This window comes from Oncorhynchus tshawytscha, linkage group LG19 (assembly GCF_018296145.1).
Source record: "Oncorhynchus tshawytscha isolate Ot180627B linkage group LG19, Otsh_v2.0, whole genome shotgun sequence".
Taxonomy (NCBI): Eukaryota; Metazoa; Chordata; class Actinopteri; order Salmoniformes; family Salmonidae; genus Oncorhynchus; species Oncorhynchus tshawytscha.
In genome coordinates this window covers 24,077,090-24,094,760 of record NC_056447.1, presented here as the reverse complement: position 1 = coordinate 24,094,760, position 17,671 = coordinate 24,077,090, and the positions used below count along the sequence as shown (strand labels likewise).

The 17,671-nt window shown below is 44.3% G+C and overlaps 1 protein-coding gene across 3 annotated transcripts in view; it reads right to left on the bottom strand.

The window, feature by feature from the left end:
• The window catches only part of LOC112218500 (zinc finger protein 423), a 154,635-nt gene extending 138,758 nt beyond the window's left edge, over positions 1–15,877 (bottom strand). For 2 of the 3 annotated variants that reach the window (XM_042301488.1, XM_042301490.1), the window contains exon 1: positions 14,849–15,877. In XM_042301488.1, the coding sequence (XP_042157422.1) occupies positions 14,849–14,888 (40 nt within the window). In that variant the 5' untranslated portion in view covers positions 14,889–15,877. The remainder of the gene's footprint in view (positions 1–14,848) is intronic. The other variant, XM_042301489.1, reaches the window with a different exon arrangement.
• Between the last annotated feature and the right edge of the window lie 1,794 nt (positions 15,878–17,671).

Genomic DNA, 17,671 nt, shown 5'->3' with positions numbered 1-17,671 from the left:
CCCTCACTGAGGGCATTGCTGCTCCAAAATCCTGCCGAGCCGTCCAGCCCCCCCCACCACTAGCCCCCTCCCGTAACCAAACAACCCCTGCCTCTACAGGAGCATGAGTTTAGAGGCTGGAGAACTAGAGGACAAGCGAGACTGGAGAGAGCTGGAGAGAGAGAGAGGAAGGGAGGATAGGAGTGGAAGAGCAGAGGATGGAGGATAGGAGTGGAAGAGCAGAGGATGGAGGATAGGAGTGGAAGAGCAGAGAAGGGAGGATAGGAGTGGAAGAGCAGAGAAGGGAGGATAGGAGTGGAAGAGCAGAGAAGGGAGGATAGGTGTGGAAGAGCAGAGAAGGGAGGATAGGTGTGGAAGAGCAGAGAAGGGAGGATAGGTGTGGAAGAGCAGAGAAGGGAGGATAGGAGTGGAAGAGCAGAGGATGGAGGATAGGAGTGGAAGAGCAGAGAAGGGAAGAGTGGAAGAGCAGAGGATAGAGGATAGGAGTGGAAAAGCAGAGAAGGGAGGATAGGAGTGGAAGAGCAGAGAAGGGAGGATAGGAGTGGAAGAGCAGAGAATGGAGGATAGGAGTGGAAGAGCAGAGAAGGGAGGATAGGAGTGGAAGAGCAGAGAAGGGAGGATAGGAGTGGAAGAGCAGAGGATGGAGGATAGGAGTGGAAGAGCAGAGAAGGGAGGATAGGAGTGGAAGAGCAGAGGATGGAGGATGGGAGTGGAAGAGCAGAGAAGGGAGGATGGGAGTGGAAGAGCAGAGGATGGAGGATAGGAGTGGAAGAGCAGAGGATGGGAGTGGAAGAGCAGAGGATGGAGGATAGGAGTAGAAGAGCAGAGGATGGAGGATAGGAGTGGAAGAGCAGAGAAGGGAGGATGGGAGTGGAAGAGCAGAGGATGGAGGATAGGAGTGGAAGAGCAGAGGATGGAGGATAGGAGTGGAAGAGCAGAGAAGGGAGGATGGGAGTGGAAGAGCAGAGGATGGAGGATAGGAGTGTGGGTGGATGACTAGCAGTGGTAGTGGGTTTTCAGGTTCGGTCTTCTCAGGCAGCTCTTGGCTGATGCCCTGGGGAGAACTTGGCTAGTCTGAGCCAAGCAGAGCTCTGTGAAGCGCACACCGTCTCCCTGGCTTGATCACTCACTCTCTCTTTCTCTTGCCTGGAGCATCCAAGCAGCAGCACCCACGCCAAGCCTCAGCCTTAGCCCCAGCTCTACAACAAGAGGAGCACTGGCAGAACCAACCCCAGACACAACCAAAAAGAAAAGGCCTTTACCTGGAGGAGCAAGTCAATGGAGGAGCAGAATGCCTGACTGGCGTATTACATTCCAGCACAAATCAGAGTTCCACACCACAACAGGATCCACCTGGCTGGTCTGCAACCAACACCAGAGCAGCAAAGTTGAGGGGCGTCAGGTGTGGAAGGCTCTGATCACTCTCTTTAGCCTGGGTCAAACAGACACACACACGCACGGAAGAAGTCCTGTTCAAATAGGGTCGTAAATCAGGGTCAAGTAAGAGCTGGGACACTGGTGACTCAGTGGAAGGGAGAAAAGGGGCGCATGGAAGACAGGCCAATTATGTTTACACTCACAGGATAGGTCCCGTGTCTTCACAAAGCTGTGGTTTTATCACACACACCTCCTCCCCTTTGTACACATGTCACACTCCTGACTGTGCTGTGTTTCTCACTCTTGTCGTCAGCAGGCATTTCCTGAAGAAAGCCCTGGGTGCTGTGTCAACCCATTCCTTTTGATTCTGCACCGTCTGTGCCTGCCTGAGCCTGCCTGTTCTACCTTTGTCTCAGGGAGCTAAGGAATCCACACACTCAGCTTCAGAAACAGCGCCAAGAGCTCATCAGCCGACAACAAATCCACCCTTCTCAACACCAAGAGAAACACTCAGCTTTATATGTATATATACACACACACCTGTCTCCACTATGTTAGAGAGCAGACAACACAGTGGAAGATTAAAGGGCCTCTCAGATCTCCAATGTGGTTTTTCATCCTTCTCAACTGTCAGAGCAGAGAGGGAAATTATTTCAATATACCTCCAGCTTGTACATAAAACACCAGAGAGAGGAAGAGAAAGAATGTAGGAGGGCGGGAGGGAACAGGGGATAGAAAAGAGGAATAGGAACATTTGTGAAGAGAAAAGCAGACATGATTAAATCACAAGGGCTGCCTCCCGCGGTCATTGAGTGTGACACAAGGTTCACAACAGGAACATGTGTTGGGGGGGACAGAGAAAGAGACAGACTTCTGTCCCTCCACCCCACCCCAAAAAAGCTAGCATTTGACTGGTGACCTAGGAGGAGGAGGAAAGCCTCTCTGGATTAGAGGCCCTCAGGAGACCCTCCAGGAATAGAAGTGCTGCACAGAGCTACACCACCACTGTACCCAACTCACAGCCGCATGTACAGATCGAGACCCGCTCATATAGACATGCACAGAGACAGGGAGAGACATACACATGCAGACAGACATATTCACATGTACAGGGGAAACACAGCCACACAGGGAGACACACATACATGCAAAGGCACAGGCACACATGCACTTAGGCTGCATTTACACAGGCAGCCCAATTCTGATCTTTTTACACCTATTGGTATTTTGACCAATCAGATCAGCTCTGCTGTTTATAAATGTGCAAAATATCAGAATTGGGCTGCCTGTGTAAACACAGCCTTAGGGAGGTACACACATATTCACCGATCCAGACACACACAATGACAATGGCATCAGACTCAGAGAGCACCCGGGGCAGCTTGGGAGAGAGAGGCAGAATGGGGACCCTTAATTGCCTTACCCTGTAGTACATTCTGGGGAGTGCTTTTTGACTTGAGATTCCAATTTCACACTAAGGCATTATTTAGTTTGATACAGACTTGATTAGGCATTACAGCAGGCCCCTTTTCTGGAGGAGCTTTGTGGCTCTCAAATCACTGGAGGAGAGATTAACTCTGCAGTCACGCTCCTTCTGAGACCCACAGCCTCACACAGCCTGACGCCTGCCTGCTTGGTGCGGCAGGAGAGGGTTCCTCTTATCCCAAACACTAACACATTCAACTTTTACTAGTCACCAGTCAAGTCTCCTCAATCACTGCCACTAACTTTAGTAGAGCCTTATCAAATCTGTTTTCTTTGTCAACTGCGCACTATACTGCGCAGTTGTATAGTGCGCAGTATAGTATATTAGCAATATACTGCAGAGTTTGCAAAACAAATGGCCACTGGATAGGTGCAAATAATCATGAAATCATTCTGCCAGGTAGGCATAGGCTACTTTGTAGTTAACATTTAATTGAGAAGGTTTTTGGTAACCTTTCCATCTACCAGAAGACAGTTGTCATGACATCAGCGCTAAGTGGTAGACAAACGTGCACACACATACAGTGGGGCAAAAGAGTATATAGTCAGCCACCAATTGTGCAAGTTCTCCCACTTAAAAAGATGAGAGAGACCTGTAATTTTCATCATAGGTACACTTCAACTATGACAGACAAGATGAGAAAAAAATTTTTTTTTAATGAATTTATTTGCAAATTATGGTGGAAAATAAGTATTTGGTCACCTACAAACACGCAAGATTTCTGGCTCTCACAGACCTAGAACTTCTTCTTTAAGAGGCTCCTCTGTCCTCCACTCGTTACCTGTATTAATGGCACCTGTTTGAACTTGTTATCAGTATAAAAGACACCTGTCCACAACCTCAAACAGTCACACTCCAAACTCCACTATGGCCAAGACCAAAGAGCTGTCAAAGGACACCAGAAACAAAATTGTCGACCTGCACCAGGCTGGGAAGACTGAATCTGCAATAGGTAAGCAGCTTGGTTTGAAGAAATCAACTGTGGGAGCAATTATTAGGAAATGGAAGACATACAAGACCACTGATAATCTCCCTCGATCTAGGGCTCCACGCAAGATCTCACCCTGTGGGGTCAAAATGATCACAAGAACGGTGAGCAAAAATCCCAGAACCACATGGGGGGACCTAGTGAATGATCTGCAGAGAGCTGGGTCAAAGTAACAAAGCCTACCATCAGTAACACACTACGCCGCCAGAGACTCAAATCCTGCAGTGCCAGACGTGTCCCCCTGCTTAAGCCAGTACATGTCCAGGCCCGTCTGAAGTTTGCTAGAGAGCATTTGGATGATCCAGAAGAAGATTGGGAGAATGTCATATGGTCAGATGAAACCAAAATATAACTTTTTGGTAAAACCTCAAATCGTCGTGTTCGAAGGACAAAGAATGCTGAGTTGCATCCAAAGAACACCATACCTACTGTGAAGCATGGGGGTGGAAACATCATGCTTTGGGGCTGTTTTTCTGCAAAGGGACCAGGACGACTGATCCATGTAAAGGAAAGAATGAATGGGGCCATGTATCGTGAGATTTTGAGTGAAAACCTCCTTCCATCAGCAAGGGCATTGAAAATGAAACCTCTGTCATTGCCAACAAAGGGTATATAACAAAGTATTGAGATAAACTTTTGTTATTGACCAAATACTTATTTTCCACCATCATTTGCAAATAAATTCATTAAAAATCCTACAATTATTGTTCTTCTAATTTTGTCTGTCATAGTTGAAGTGTACCTATGATGAAAATTACAGGCCTCTCTCATCTTTTTAGGTAGGAAAACTTGCACAATTGGTGGTTGACTAAATACTTTTTTGCCCCACTGTACAGGGGCAAACTTCAGAAAGCTGGAGGAAAATACAAATCACTGCATTTTGTTCAGGTCTTTACAATAATCTTGAGCAAATTAATGCATTTTCTACTAAATTCAATGTGTTTAGTTTTTTTCCTACAGTTGAATTCCGTTTTAATGTCTGGACACCGTGAGTCCTACTATAGCCATACGGACCGTGCTGAGAAAGGGAACATTTTACAGATGAAGTTGAGGTGAAGATGCGTCACTATTGAAACCCCTGATAGCTTCCAACTAGACCTTCACTGTAGAAGCTGAGCAGGGCATTACCATGGACATGGTGATGCAGGGCACCACTCTAATCCAGCCTCCTCTGCCCTCCCAATGTATGTTCGGGGAAGAGGAGAGGATGGTCCCTGGACTGCACATCAACACGGCTGGACCAGGGCTAGACTCTACATTTTTAAAGCAGAGATCCATCGACCAACACAGGAGCCCCACAGAACACAGTAATATCCTCTCACCCGCACTCCTATTCTCTTTCTGCAGACTCTCACGCTGTCTCTCAGCCCCTGTTTGATGGTGACATAAAGGATTTATTAGGGGAAAGGAAAATGAAAAAAAAAATACTGATTTTATATATTTTTTAAGACTTCTTCTCTTTCAACTCCTTCCTTCACACACACTCAAAAGCCTCAAACGGTCTACTTGCCCTTAGAGTGGCACTCACAGACAGATGGTTTCAGTGGACAAACAATGTTGGACAGCTAGACTACTCTTCTTGATGTTTGGCTGGTGGGTCGGCACAATCCTCATTAGGCTACAAGCTAAACGTCCCCCTGGAAAGACTACTTCATAAAGACAAAACACATCTCTTATCTCTCTCACACATCTGCACCTCGTTCCCACAACCACCTCTATTCTCCAGTGGCTTCCAGTCCCTCGTGGCATTGGAGGTAGAACAATACAGAGCTGTGACTGGGAGCAGAGGCCTTCCTTCTCATCTTCACACATCTCAACATATGGTCTCTGTTTCCGGCCATCAACGCATCAATTCACATGGACTAGAATTCTAACCCTAACACCTAAAATAGGCTTTTTCCTTGTGGGGACCAACGAAAGGTCTCCACATGTCAGAATTTTCCCTGTGAGGACTTCTTGTCCCCACATGGATAGTAAAACCAAAAACATACACACAAAACTTCCCTGATTTAGATTGTTTCATTTGAACTTCAATAGGAAAATTACAAGAAGTGTGAGAAAGGAGGGAGACATGGAAAGGGGGAGGCCTTTTCACCCTCTCTCTCATGGGAACACCATCTGTAAGTAGCTCACCATCCAACAATGTGGGTATGAAGTGAAAATGCACCACGGGCAAGACTAACAGCAAATGAAAACATGGCAAATGTGTGCATGCTTTGTAAATGTCATTTTTGCGCTGAAATCGAGAGCGACTTTAATAGTGTCTCCCCCCCCTCCTCCTCACCCTGCTCTTTGCAAGGCAAATCATTTTGGCCTCTGTAGGGGGTGCTCGCCATTTGACAGAGGAATTGAATTAAAATAAATCTGACAAACACAAGTGACTTCATAATCAAGGACTAGCCATTCTCCGAGGTTGTGAGGCCAGCATTAAGGAAGGCTACAATAAGGGCTAATTCTGTCTGAGCTAAATATTAATGTATGATGCGAGGTTCTAGGCAAGTGTCTAGCCCTGGGATAGAGAGAGGCTGCTTCACAGCTTAAATCAATTTGAAGATGAATGTATCAAGGCTCTATACCGCAAAACACAGAGCAGCGCTTTTCTCAAAACACAAATCTCCTTTAGTATCCTATTGAAGCTCAAAAGACTAGGCACAGTTGAAAGATGGGGATATTTTCTGACGATATTACGTATCGTTTTAACAATATCGCAATATTATTTTGCACTAGCCGCACCAACACTCCAGTATTTTACATTCATAGCTTGTTCTCCATCTTCCAACTTCTAACAGGGAGCCAATTTGTTTTCAACACTTTTATTTCCATGACTGATCAAAATTTGTTTGCTAATGTCTTGCAGTAGACATATGGAGAGCAATATGTTTGGAACATCGAATTGCAACAAAATCATAGTATCGAATCACAATACATATAGAATCGTGAGAATATAATTCCCACACCTAAATATCATGATAATATCATATCGTAAGGCCTCTGGCAATTCCTAGCCATACTTTTAACCATGACTTTATTTAGGTTATACAATAAAGTCTGTGGCATGGTGCAGCATGGTCATGCTGATAGAATCAAACATGTAGCGTAGGTTTAAAAGACCAAGACAAATATTGGACCAAAGAATAGGATATGATATGCTTCCATTTCAAAAATATTTTAACATTGTCATACAAATTTTTCAGCATTTATTTATCTGTATTTGTATTCTTTTTACTGCTCTGGGGTTCTAATTATTGCTTGGATAACCTTATTTACTATTATACATTGATTTCTTTTTTAGTCTGTGCACTGCACAGAACACCGGAAAAACGATTACTGAATTATCACATTATTGTAATGTTTGTTTATGGGTTAATTAATCCCGTAAAAGGATGGGTTGCCGCCTGACGATTTGACACGAATATAAATGTCATTCATTCATGTAAAATACTTTGCTAATCATTACTAAAATATAATAATATACGTAATTACCACTTCACACTAGGATGAAGTGGGAGTTCTGTGTTTCTTCATCTTCTTCCTGAATGTACTTGATGTTTTGTGATTCAAAGAGCTATTTAATAACCCAACACAGCAAATGTATACACACAGCCCAGGGCACTCAATCCTTTGGAGTAATTTCTCTCGGTTTTTAACTCCACGTGTATTTCAGAGGAAAGTTTCTAGGCGCAGTGGAATCAATAGGTTGAGCAGAAGGAAGCTATTGGAGGATTTTTCCTGGTGCGTGGGCACAGTAAGTCTCCCATCTCCCACCCAGGACTGTTCCAGTTGACTCCCCCTGCAGCTCTGAGACCCATACTAGCCCTGGAAGGAGCCCAGGACCCAAGCAGGATCCATTATCTAGGGCCTGGCCAGCAGGAGGCCTAGCAACTCCTGGCAAGAGGTAAAAATCGAATCCAATTCATTCGTTACATGCTTGGTAAACAACAGGTGTCGACTAACAGTGAAATGCGTACTAACCGGTCCTTCCCAACAACGCAGAGAGAAAGAAAAGAGAAATAATAGAAAAGTAAAACACGTAATACACAAGGCAGGCTGCAGGGGTCAGCAGGGGTCAACACAGGACCAAAGCTCTTCATTAATGACTTCAGCATCAGGCCCTCTCCTCTCGCCTCCCCTCCCCAACAACCACCCTTTAATCATCAGAGCTGGGACGAGGAGCCTTCCAAGCGAGTAGCTTCTCAATAAATATATGCATCAGCCAGGTGTGGCGAAGGTGCTTAATTGCCCCCTTTGCTTATGTTTAATGTACAGTCTACGGAGAAACTGTGGGATCGAGGAGCAGCTGCCTAGAGAAAGGAGCATGGACACAGCCTCACGGACATCATGGCGGGCCAAGGAGACAGAGGAGATGAGAGGAGAGCAGGAGGAAGAGAGGTGACAAAGATGGGAAGGGTTGAAAGTAGGAGGAAACTGAACAGGAAGAAATAAAGGGGAAATGAACATGAAGACCTCTGCCTACGCTGTTGGACCAGACAAACAGCAGTGTTCTGCTAGTGCTGATCTGGCTCTTGTAGCCATCCTCCAGAAGGTTCATGGTTCTGGCCTTCTCTCTCCGAGGTCAAAGCAGAGCTGGGTCACAGCCCTCTGCCCACACTGGAGACACATGTACACACAAAACCCATTAACACACTCACTAAACCACTCACAGGCTCACAAAGAGCTGCGCTTGACATATCCCATTTACGGAGCCTGCACCTTGCTCAGGCGTTTAGTCTGGTTAACTCTGGGTGTCTGCCACAGATCAGCCTGGTTCAACATCAAACAACAGGTGGGCCATTCCACACGCCCTCAGGTTAACATTGCACAACATTTGACTGTTCTAAAAATGTTTTTAAAAAGAACAGCAAACGACAGTGAAACAAAATAACAAATCCTACATCTACTCCCACACTTGGCTCGTAGGGTAGAGAGAGTATTGGCCGTTCTGAGGCTACGGTCCTGTACACATCATTTGCACAGGAAGGAGCAGATTAGGAACGAAGCTTTCTGAAAGCATTGTTCCAACACATTTTAATCCACCCAATGCAGCAGCACAGAGTTTGAGAGTGAGGGACCTAGGAGAGGACTGACTCCACAGGGAGGTACTGGTGGGGGAGCTATGGTTGGCAGGCCGGAGGGGTGGGGGGGGGGGGGGGGTTTCAGGGGGAGCAGTGGAGAGGGAACCAACCACACAAACATAATTAATAGCAAAAGTCACCCCGGCTTCGTTGGCTCTTTAGAAAGGAAGCGCGGAGCGGAGAGGGACCTGAGCGGACCGTGGTTACGGCCCAGTAAGTCTAGAGCGCTGATAAACCCTGGTGCTAAGCCGGTACAACGGCACAGCCTACGACTGAGCTCTTCCATTAAGACAGATCCTTCCATACACACTAGCAGGCAGGCTGCTGATAAGGAGTTGTCAATGGCAGACACACTGGCCGCAAGGGAGCTCACCCTGCCTGGGCACACACATCTCCACACCAGTAGGGACTGCTGTAGAGTAAGACTACTCTGCACTACAGGAAGGAAGGAAGTTCCTTCCCGTAGAGCATATTGACTGGCTGCAGCACCGCTTGGTTTGGCAACTGCTTGGCATCCTACCGCACGGCGCTTCAGAGGATAGTGCATACGGCCCAGTACATCACTGGGGTCGAACTCCCTGCCATCCAGAACCTCTATATCAGGGGGTGTCAGAGGAAGGCCCTACTAAATATTGTCATTGACTACTGCCACCCAAGTCATAGACTGTTCACTCTGCTACTGTGGGCCAAGTCTGACCAAAAGGCACCTGAACAGCTTCTACCCCCAAACCATAAGAGCGCTGAACAGTTAATAAAAATGGCTACCCAGACAATTGACTTTGAATCTCTTTTTTATTATTTGTCTTAATTGTTTTGAGTCCATTGCACTGCCTATATGCACACTCACTAGACTCCACCCACACACTAATACAACACCCACTAGACTCCACCCACACACTAATACAACACTCACTAGACTCCACCCACACACTAATACAACACTCACTAGACTCCACCCACACACTAATACAACACTCACTAGACTCCACCCACACACTAATACAACACTCACTAGACTCCACCCACACACTAATACAACACTCACTAGACTCCACCCACACACTAATACAACACTCACTAGACTCCACCCACACACTAATACAACACTCACTAGACTCCACCCACACACTAATACAACACCCACTAGACTCCACCCACACACTAATACAACACTCACTAGACTCCACCCACACACTAATACAACACTCACTAGACTCCACCCACACACTAATACAACACTCACTAGACTCCACCCACACACTAGACTCCACCCACACACTAATACAACACTCAATAGACTCCACCCACACACTAATACAACACTCACTAGACTCCACCCACACACTAATACAACACTCACTAGACTCCACCCACATACTAATACAACACTCACTAGACTCCACCCACACACTAATACAACACTCACTAGACTCCACCCACACACTAATACAACACTCACTAGACTCCACCCACACACTAATACAACACTCACTAGACTCCACCCACACACTAATACAACACTCACTAGACTCCACCCACACACTAATACAACACTCACACTCCAACACACACTTTACATACGCTGCTGCTACACTGTTTATTATACGGCCTGATTGCCGAGTCACTATTACCCCGACCCACATGAACATACTGTATTACCTCAACTAACTCATACCCCTGCACATTCACTCTACACCTGATGTGTTCAGCATTTCACTGTAAAGTCTACACCTGATGTGTTCAGCATTTCACTGTAAAGTCTACACCTGATGTGTTCAGCATTTCACTGTAAAGTCTACACCTGATGTGTTCAGCATTTCACTGTAAAGTCTACACCTGATGTGTTCAGCATTTCACTGTAAAGTCTACACCTGATGTGTTCAGCATTTCACTGTAAAGTCTACACCTGATGTATTCAGCACCTGTGACCAATAACATTTTATTTTGAAGGAAGGAAGAATCAGATCCATCCCTGACAATATCTTTAAAATAACCGACTGATTCTAGAGCAACGTTTATTGTAAGTATCAGCCCACTATAAGCAGTTTATTCCATTTCCTATTTCAATGACTCATGTAACTGAAGAGCACTGTACCTTTAAACCCCCCCCCCCTTTCCCATCTTGAAAAATGTGCAAAATCCATATGATATTGTGCCAACCAATAAGCTCTATATAAAAATAGTCGACCGCTGTGGCTGAACAATGACCAATTACTTTTTTGGTCATATCAAAATACAGGACAAAAATCACTCTCCCTGCTGTGTAGTCAATGAACATTTTACAAAGGCTTGGAAAAATCTATTTTGTGGTTCACCTACCATTAATACAGGGCAACAGTCTTCTATACTCACAGATTGAAAAAAACTATTGCTAAAAGACATTTCATGCCTGCCTGCTGCTAGTAAACACAAAGGCACATAAAAGTGTAATATCACTGTCTGTATATAATGTGAAAGAGACAAACCGGACTTTCTCGCTTTTCCCTCTTATGCGCACACACGCGCACACACACACGCGCACACACGCGCACACACACAAACACACACACGAGAATAAAGACAGGGGAGCAGGCTCTCATCACTCACTTTATAACAGCCTGTTGACCAATGAAACATTGGCTGTGCTACCAAAAGCCTAGATGACAATAAAAATGCCATTTAATGTTAAAATAGATGGTTTTAGGAAGGCAGAGAGAGGGGTAGAGGGATGCCAGGGATATGCTTCACGCACACACAATTCCTGAAAAACAAATCCACATCAATCCATAACAATATGCAGCAGTAACACTTTCAATGAGATGCTTGCCTGTATATAATTAACACTATAATTAATTGAGTACCAGCATTATTGTTACAGGGTGCTCAATTGCTTTGGAAATTGCATAGTTTGTGTTATAACAAAATATGTAATAAAGAACAATCCCTTTTCTTCTTGTATAACAAAAAAACGCTCAACTCTTGCTATTGCTATGCAATTACTGAAGTGCTATCTCATATGTTAATACAATGTTACTACTTAGGTAATTACAGTGTTACTACAAAGGTGTATGAGCAACTGAATAATCTAACCATAATGTAGATTGAGAGACGATTTAACTGCACAAATAATACAATCAAGTACTCTATTATGTCAACATAAAACGGACGCACAAAATGAATATCTACACTACAGAATCTAGAGAAGAGAAACATTACAATCTCAGCCAGGTGGAGCTAAAGAAATAGATTAAGATGTTTGAAGATTTTACTGCAACTTAGAAAAATGTTGAATTGATAGGGGAAGCTGGTGTAAACAGTACTACTGGTGGAATTTGTGTGGAAAGAGGGGGGAAAGCAGAGGGGAGGTGGAGCCCTAGAACAAGCCTTGTTCCAACGGCTCCTTCTCCCCCATCCCAGGTTAAAGGTCCTATTTGATTTGATTGACTAAACAACACTGTGGAAAATAAATAAGTGCTCTCTCGCTCCCTGGATGTCATGTGCACTCATTCCCGCTTAATGTCCTGTAAATGAAGAGGATTTATTAATGTGTAATTAAGTAATAATCATCACTACATAATGCATGAAATACTCATGGGGACGGGGGAGATATGAAACAGAAATACCCCGGCTAGGCACTCTACGCAAAGACACACATTAAAAAAGGGATTAATCGGGAGAAATAATATTTTGATAAGAACCACTCGCTCCCCTCTCCCCCCTCCCCATTTAGTAAAACAGCCAATCATAGCTATTAATGCAACCTCAATTAGCCATCTACAATTAGGATAGTAAATCCCTCCACCACAACCTACTGATGATAACAAGGATTGGTGGTTTCCTCAAATCCTTTTTCATCATAGCCGGTATATACTCTATTCTATTCTATTGTATTTTATTCAATGCCACTCTGACATTGCTCAATCTAATATTTATATATTTCTTAATTCCATTCTTTTACGTTTAAATGTGTGTATTATGGTGAATTGTTAGATACTACTGCACTGTTCGATATTACTGCACTGTTGGAGCTAGGAACACAAGCATTTCGCTACACCCGCAATAACATCTGCTAAATATGTGTATGTGACCAATAATATTTGATTTGAGCATTGGCATTGACAGGCACTCTTAGGAGTTGAGTGAGCAGGTGAGAGACAAGAGGACACAGGAAAAACACAAATAATCCCTGGTGCATGCCCTGTACCACTGACACTCACTCATAATTTGAGAATATGCCAGTTAGTGGGAAAGGTGTTGTGGGGAGATAGCAACAGAACACATCTTAGTTACACATAGATCTGGCCTCTGGCTGCTGTGCATCACTGACTAAGCACAAGCTTTGTTTATTCAAAGCCACAAGCTGCCACTGCCAAACACACACACTCTCAGGATACAAAACAGTACAAAGACTAGCTTGCTTTAAGCAGAGAAATTGGGATTTGTTTTCACATGACATGTAGTACATGTTCAGGTAACTGTCAAAATAAAGGAAACAGCATCTTAATAGGGCATTGTGCCACCACGAGCTGCCAGAACAGCTTCAATGTGGCTTGGCATAGATTCTACCAGTGTCTGGAACTTTGTTGGAGGGATGCGACACCATTCCTCCACGAGAAATTACATAATTTGGTGTTTTGTTGATGGTGGTGTAAAACGCTGTCTCAGCCACCACTTCAGATTCTCCCATAAGTTTTCACTTGTGTTGAGATATGGTGATTGACACACATTCTAGCCATAGCAGCTGACATAACGGGAAACTGGGCATTTTTATACATGACCCTAAGCATGATGGGATGTTAATTACTTAATTGATTCAGGAACCACACCTGTGTGGAAGCACCTGCCTTCAATATACTTTGTATCTCTCATTTACCCAAGTGTTTCCTTTATTTTGGGAGTTACCTGTATTTGCCTTGAAGTTAGTTCAGCGATATTAGTAATTGTTGAAATAATCAAGTGATCCCTTTCTCATATTCAGCTTATATGTGATCATTTTAAAATGTCTTGCTTTGAACCAGTGTATATTTTAGTAGACACCAAAGGTATCCCGAGAGGTCATGACACCAATCTCTGTTGACTCAGAAACATACCAACCCCTGTGGTCATCAACCCATTTTCAACTTGCCATTAGTCTTGATGAACCATCTACTGCATGTACAGAGAGCACAACTAACAAAACAAGAAATAAATAATGAAAACAATGTAGGCTTTATAACCTTTCAACCTAAATAAACCATTGCACGTTGTTGCCACCAATTAGAACAAAAAGACAAATTGGGGGAGGGGTAATAATTCGGGACCACATGGCCACCCCATTGCCCATCTGGTTTCCACAGAGGCAAAACGAGCCAAATGCCCCTTGCCCGTCCACTTCACTGTAATGGCTCAGAGTCATCTCGCTCTCAGTTCACGGATGCGGTACTATTGAATTTGACTAGAAAATACAGGTTACCAAGAAAACGGTCTAGTAAGTAAAACAAACCAATATGCCAATAGTTTAATCATGGCGATGGAAAAACAACATATGCAAGATGTGGGAATGCACGGGCTTAATGCGCGTCATACACAGCAGGGGTGACCATCAATACACACATCTCCACGATACAGGTGAACAGTAGCGAATGAAACAAACACATTGCAGTCTAGTCAAGTAACAAATGTGGTCACAATGTTAAATCAATTAAGTAATCAACTGACCAGGGAAGACCTGAGTCACTATTGCAACACTACAAAAAGTTGGCTGTGTTGGACCGGATAAATTAGGCCTATCTATTATTTCCCCCTCTTAATTGCTTAGGCTTTTGTTTGATATATATATATATATATATATATATAAATAAAACAGTGAGGATATTTAATTGTTGAATTACATAGTAGCCAAGGCCAAAAGGTAGTCATGAAATCTTATTGGTCATGCGAGAGTTTGTCCCCATTAAAACAACTTACCTTTTACGGAGCGCGGTTTGGCCTGTTTTCGTCTAGACATCTCTGGATTGTGAAAGTATTTTCTTATCGTATCGATCTCTAATGTTTTGCGAAAACAGTCATATAGATGGATACTTCAGCTGGCGTGTTTTTCACTTCTTTGCCTGTTGCAATGCGGCAACTTAAGTCTGATAGTATCCTATAGTCCAGTTAAAGGGGAGGTGAGTAGTCTATACAATTTGGAGCTGTGGAGAGGAGCTGCGCCCCGGATACTCCAGCAATGTAACTTCTTCGGCTGGACTCAACCTGTAGAATTAACGGAATAACGCGTCTTTCTTTCGGAGTCCGTGACGACAGTATCTTTTGCTCCTTTACGTTCATAAACACCTTAGCTATAGGCGACTTAATCGGTAGAGTCCAAGTTTCAAGAGGCAGCCAACGCCAAAATGACAGCCATGCGGTAACACCTGATCGGGCCGTTAGAAAGGTGCCAATACGTCAAAATACGATGACATTGACTATACAATTATAGAATTCCGTTAAATCAAGCGTTACGTTGTCTCCGTTTCCTCTTCGTCTTGAGGGTTTGTTGGTGCAGTTCTCGGAATAAGTCTCTTTCACCCTAATCTTGCGAACACCGAACCTCCCTTCGTCCGTTATTTTTCAGAAGGTGGCATGGGGTAATGCAACCTTACCCAGCATTTTCATCCCTTGGGGATTTGTGTTTTTAAATCCTGAAATCAGCCAAATGTTTGTAGTATTTAGCCTCTCTCTACCTTTTTCTTTGTCCTGACTCTGGTCTTCCCTCCGCCTCCCGATCCGACTGCTGGCGGGGCTGCAGCGCAGACACACATAATAAAGCCAGGCTTGGCTGGAAATGTAGCCGTGTCCCAGCAGGAGGATGTGAGAGTAGGGTCCCGGCGGGGGAGCGCTCTGATCCCGCAGGGAGCTATGCACAGCCTGGGTTGAACAGACAGAGAGAGCCAACAGCACCAAACCATGGTCAGCCATGGAAACTACAGCTCAACTTGGAGCACGGATCGGGGCCAAAACACGGAGCATCAAAGAACTCTGCACAGCGCGTGAAAAATACGGACCGGATTCGGTTTTAGTCCTTTCCATCTTAAATTGGTTAGTCGTGCGCTACATTCTCACTAGGGGTGACGATTGCCAATTATGTTTAAATTATTTTTCTAAAAGTCGGTGGTCGTGAAATGCAACCTGATATTTTTTTTTTTACATACATAGGCCTAATTGTTTATATTTTATCATAAATTAGTCTGACTGGATTGTATTTTTTTATATGGGCCTATATTGTGCGTGGTGGCTTTCTAAATGCACCGATTACAAATATAAATCCCTGTCATGTAATTATTCACATGTTTTATGTATTTGAAATAATCGGCCTAGCAGTGTATTTATGTTGTTTTATCAAAGGGGTCTGGGCCCTCACTTGTGGTAAGCTTAACCCTCGGACAGAACCTATTAGAGGGCCATATGTTTTCAACACCAACGGAACTCATAATGTCAGGAGTTATGTGTTGGGGCAAACTGCTGAGCCCTAACAGTTCAGACTAGGACTGCAATTCGTGTGTTTGTCCCCTACAGAAAAGGGACATGTTGCCAATATGAGCCACAAAAATATTTAAAATCACATGGTGCTTTGTTATTTTCCCTCCTGCACAGTGTGCTCTTTGACCAAGCTAGAGCTGCCCGAACGTTGTCATGGATAACTTGGTGGGCTCCCTCCCTGTCTTGACCTGCGGGGTGTCCTGCAGATTGAGCCTCGCCCCCGTCGTGAGACGGAGCGGCCTTTAAAATTGACCCCCGTTGAGGTGGGGGCCCCTCTTGTCTCGTCTGAACTCCCCCTGAAATGAGCGCGCGCCTGGAGACCGCTTTTAAAGCGCTTGTGGCGTCCCAGAGAGAGGCCGCTGGCACACAAGGGTAAAATCTCTCCGCAGTGGTCCCTTATTCTTCGATAAATACAAAGGAGGAAAATAGCCCACATTACAAGCTCCTTAAGGGTCAAGGACAGCCGAGAGATGAATGGTTTCTAAAAGTAGTATTGTTGAATCACATAGCACGCGATTACACCCTCTGTCATCGTTCGGATTTGGTTTTATAGAGCATCAACCAGCTTTGAATAAGGCAAAAAGACATGTGGCTGATATTAATTAAGACAATCTCTGGTCTAGCAGTAACAACGCAGGGACATATGAATATCCTGCTTGCCATTTTGATTCCCCACACTGGGCCAGAAGTATTAGGAGAAGGGACATGTAGTATAGTTGAATAATAATACTGTTCTGTTTAACTGGATTTTGTGTTAGAAAACCAGTTTAGCATATTTGATTTGGGGATGTCTACATAGTTCATGTAGGCCTAAATTGATTTAGATCAGCATGTGAAATGTGACTGCAATGCACATTTTATTGACTCACATTACAATGTAGACATCACTGTGTTGCTGCTTGATTTGAAATGCTGTTTGATTATTGGTAACACAGTTAATGATGACACATGAAAACTGACAAGGATGTGAAGGAGCACACCAATACACCTGTCACAAACGACACAGTTGATGGAAACAACAGTCCGTTTCCTGTCTGTCCCTCTCCCATTGCCTCTCCACCTTAAATACATGTATATTCTTGGTGTAGTAGGACTAGCCTCAGAAAGCCCTGTTAAACACTCCCTCACTGTACTGTCACAAGCCTGGAGAGTTCATGTTATATTTATGTTGCCTACAGCGGATTCTCTCTGTTCTGTTCAGCTGAACTCTTGCCAGCTCTGCTAGCCCCCCCCCCCCTTCCACAGACAATGTTATATCTCATTGGTTTTGCC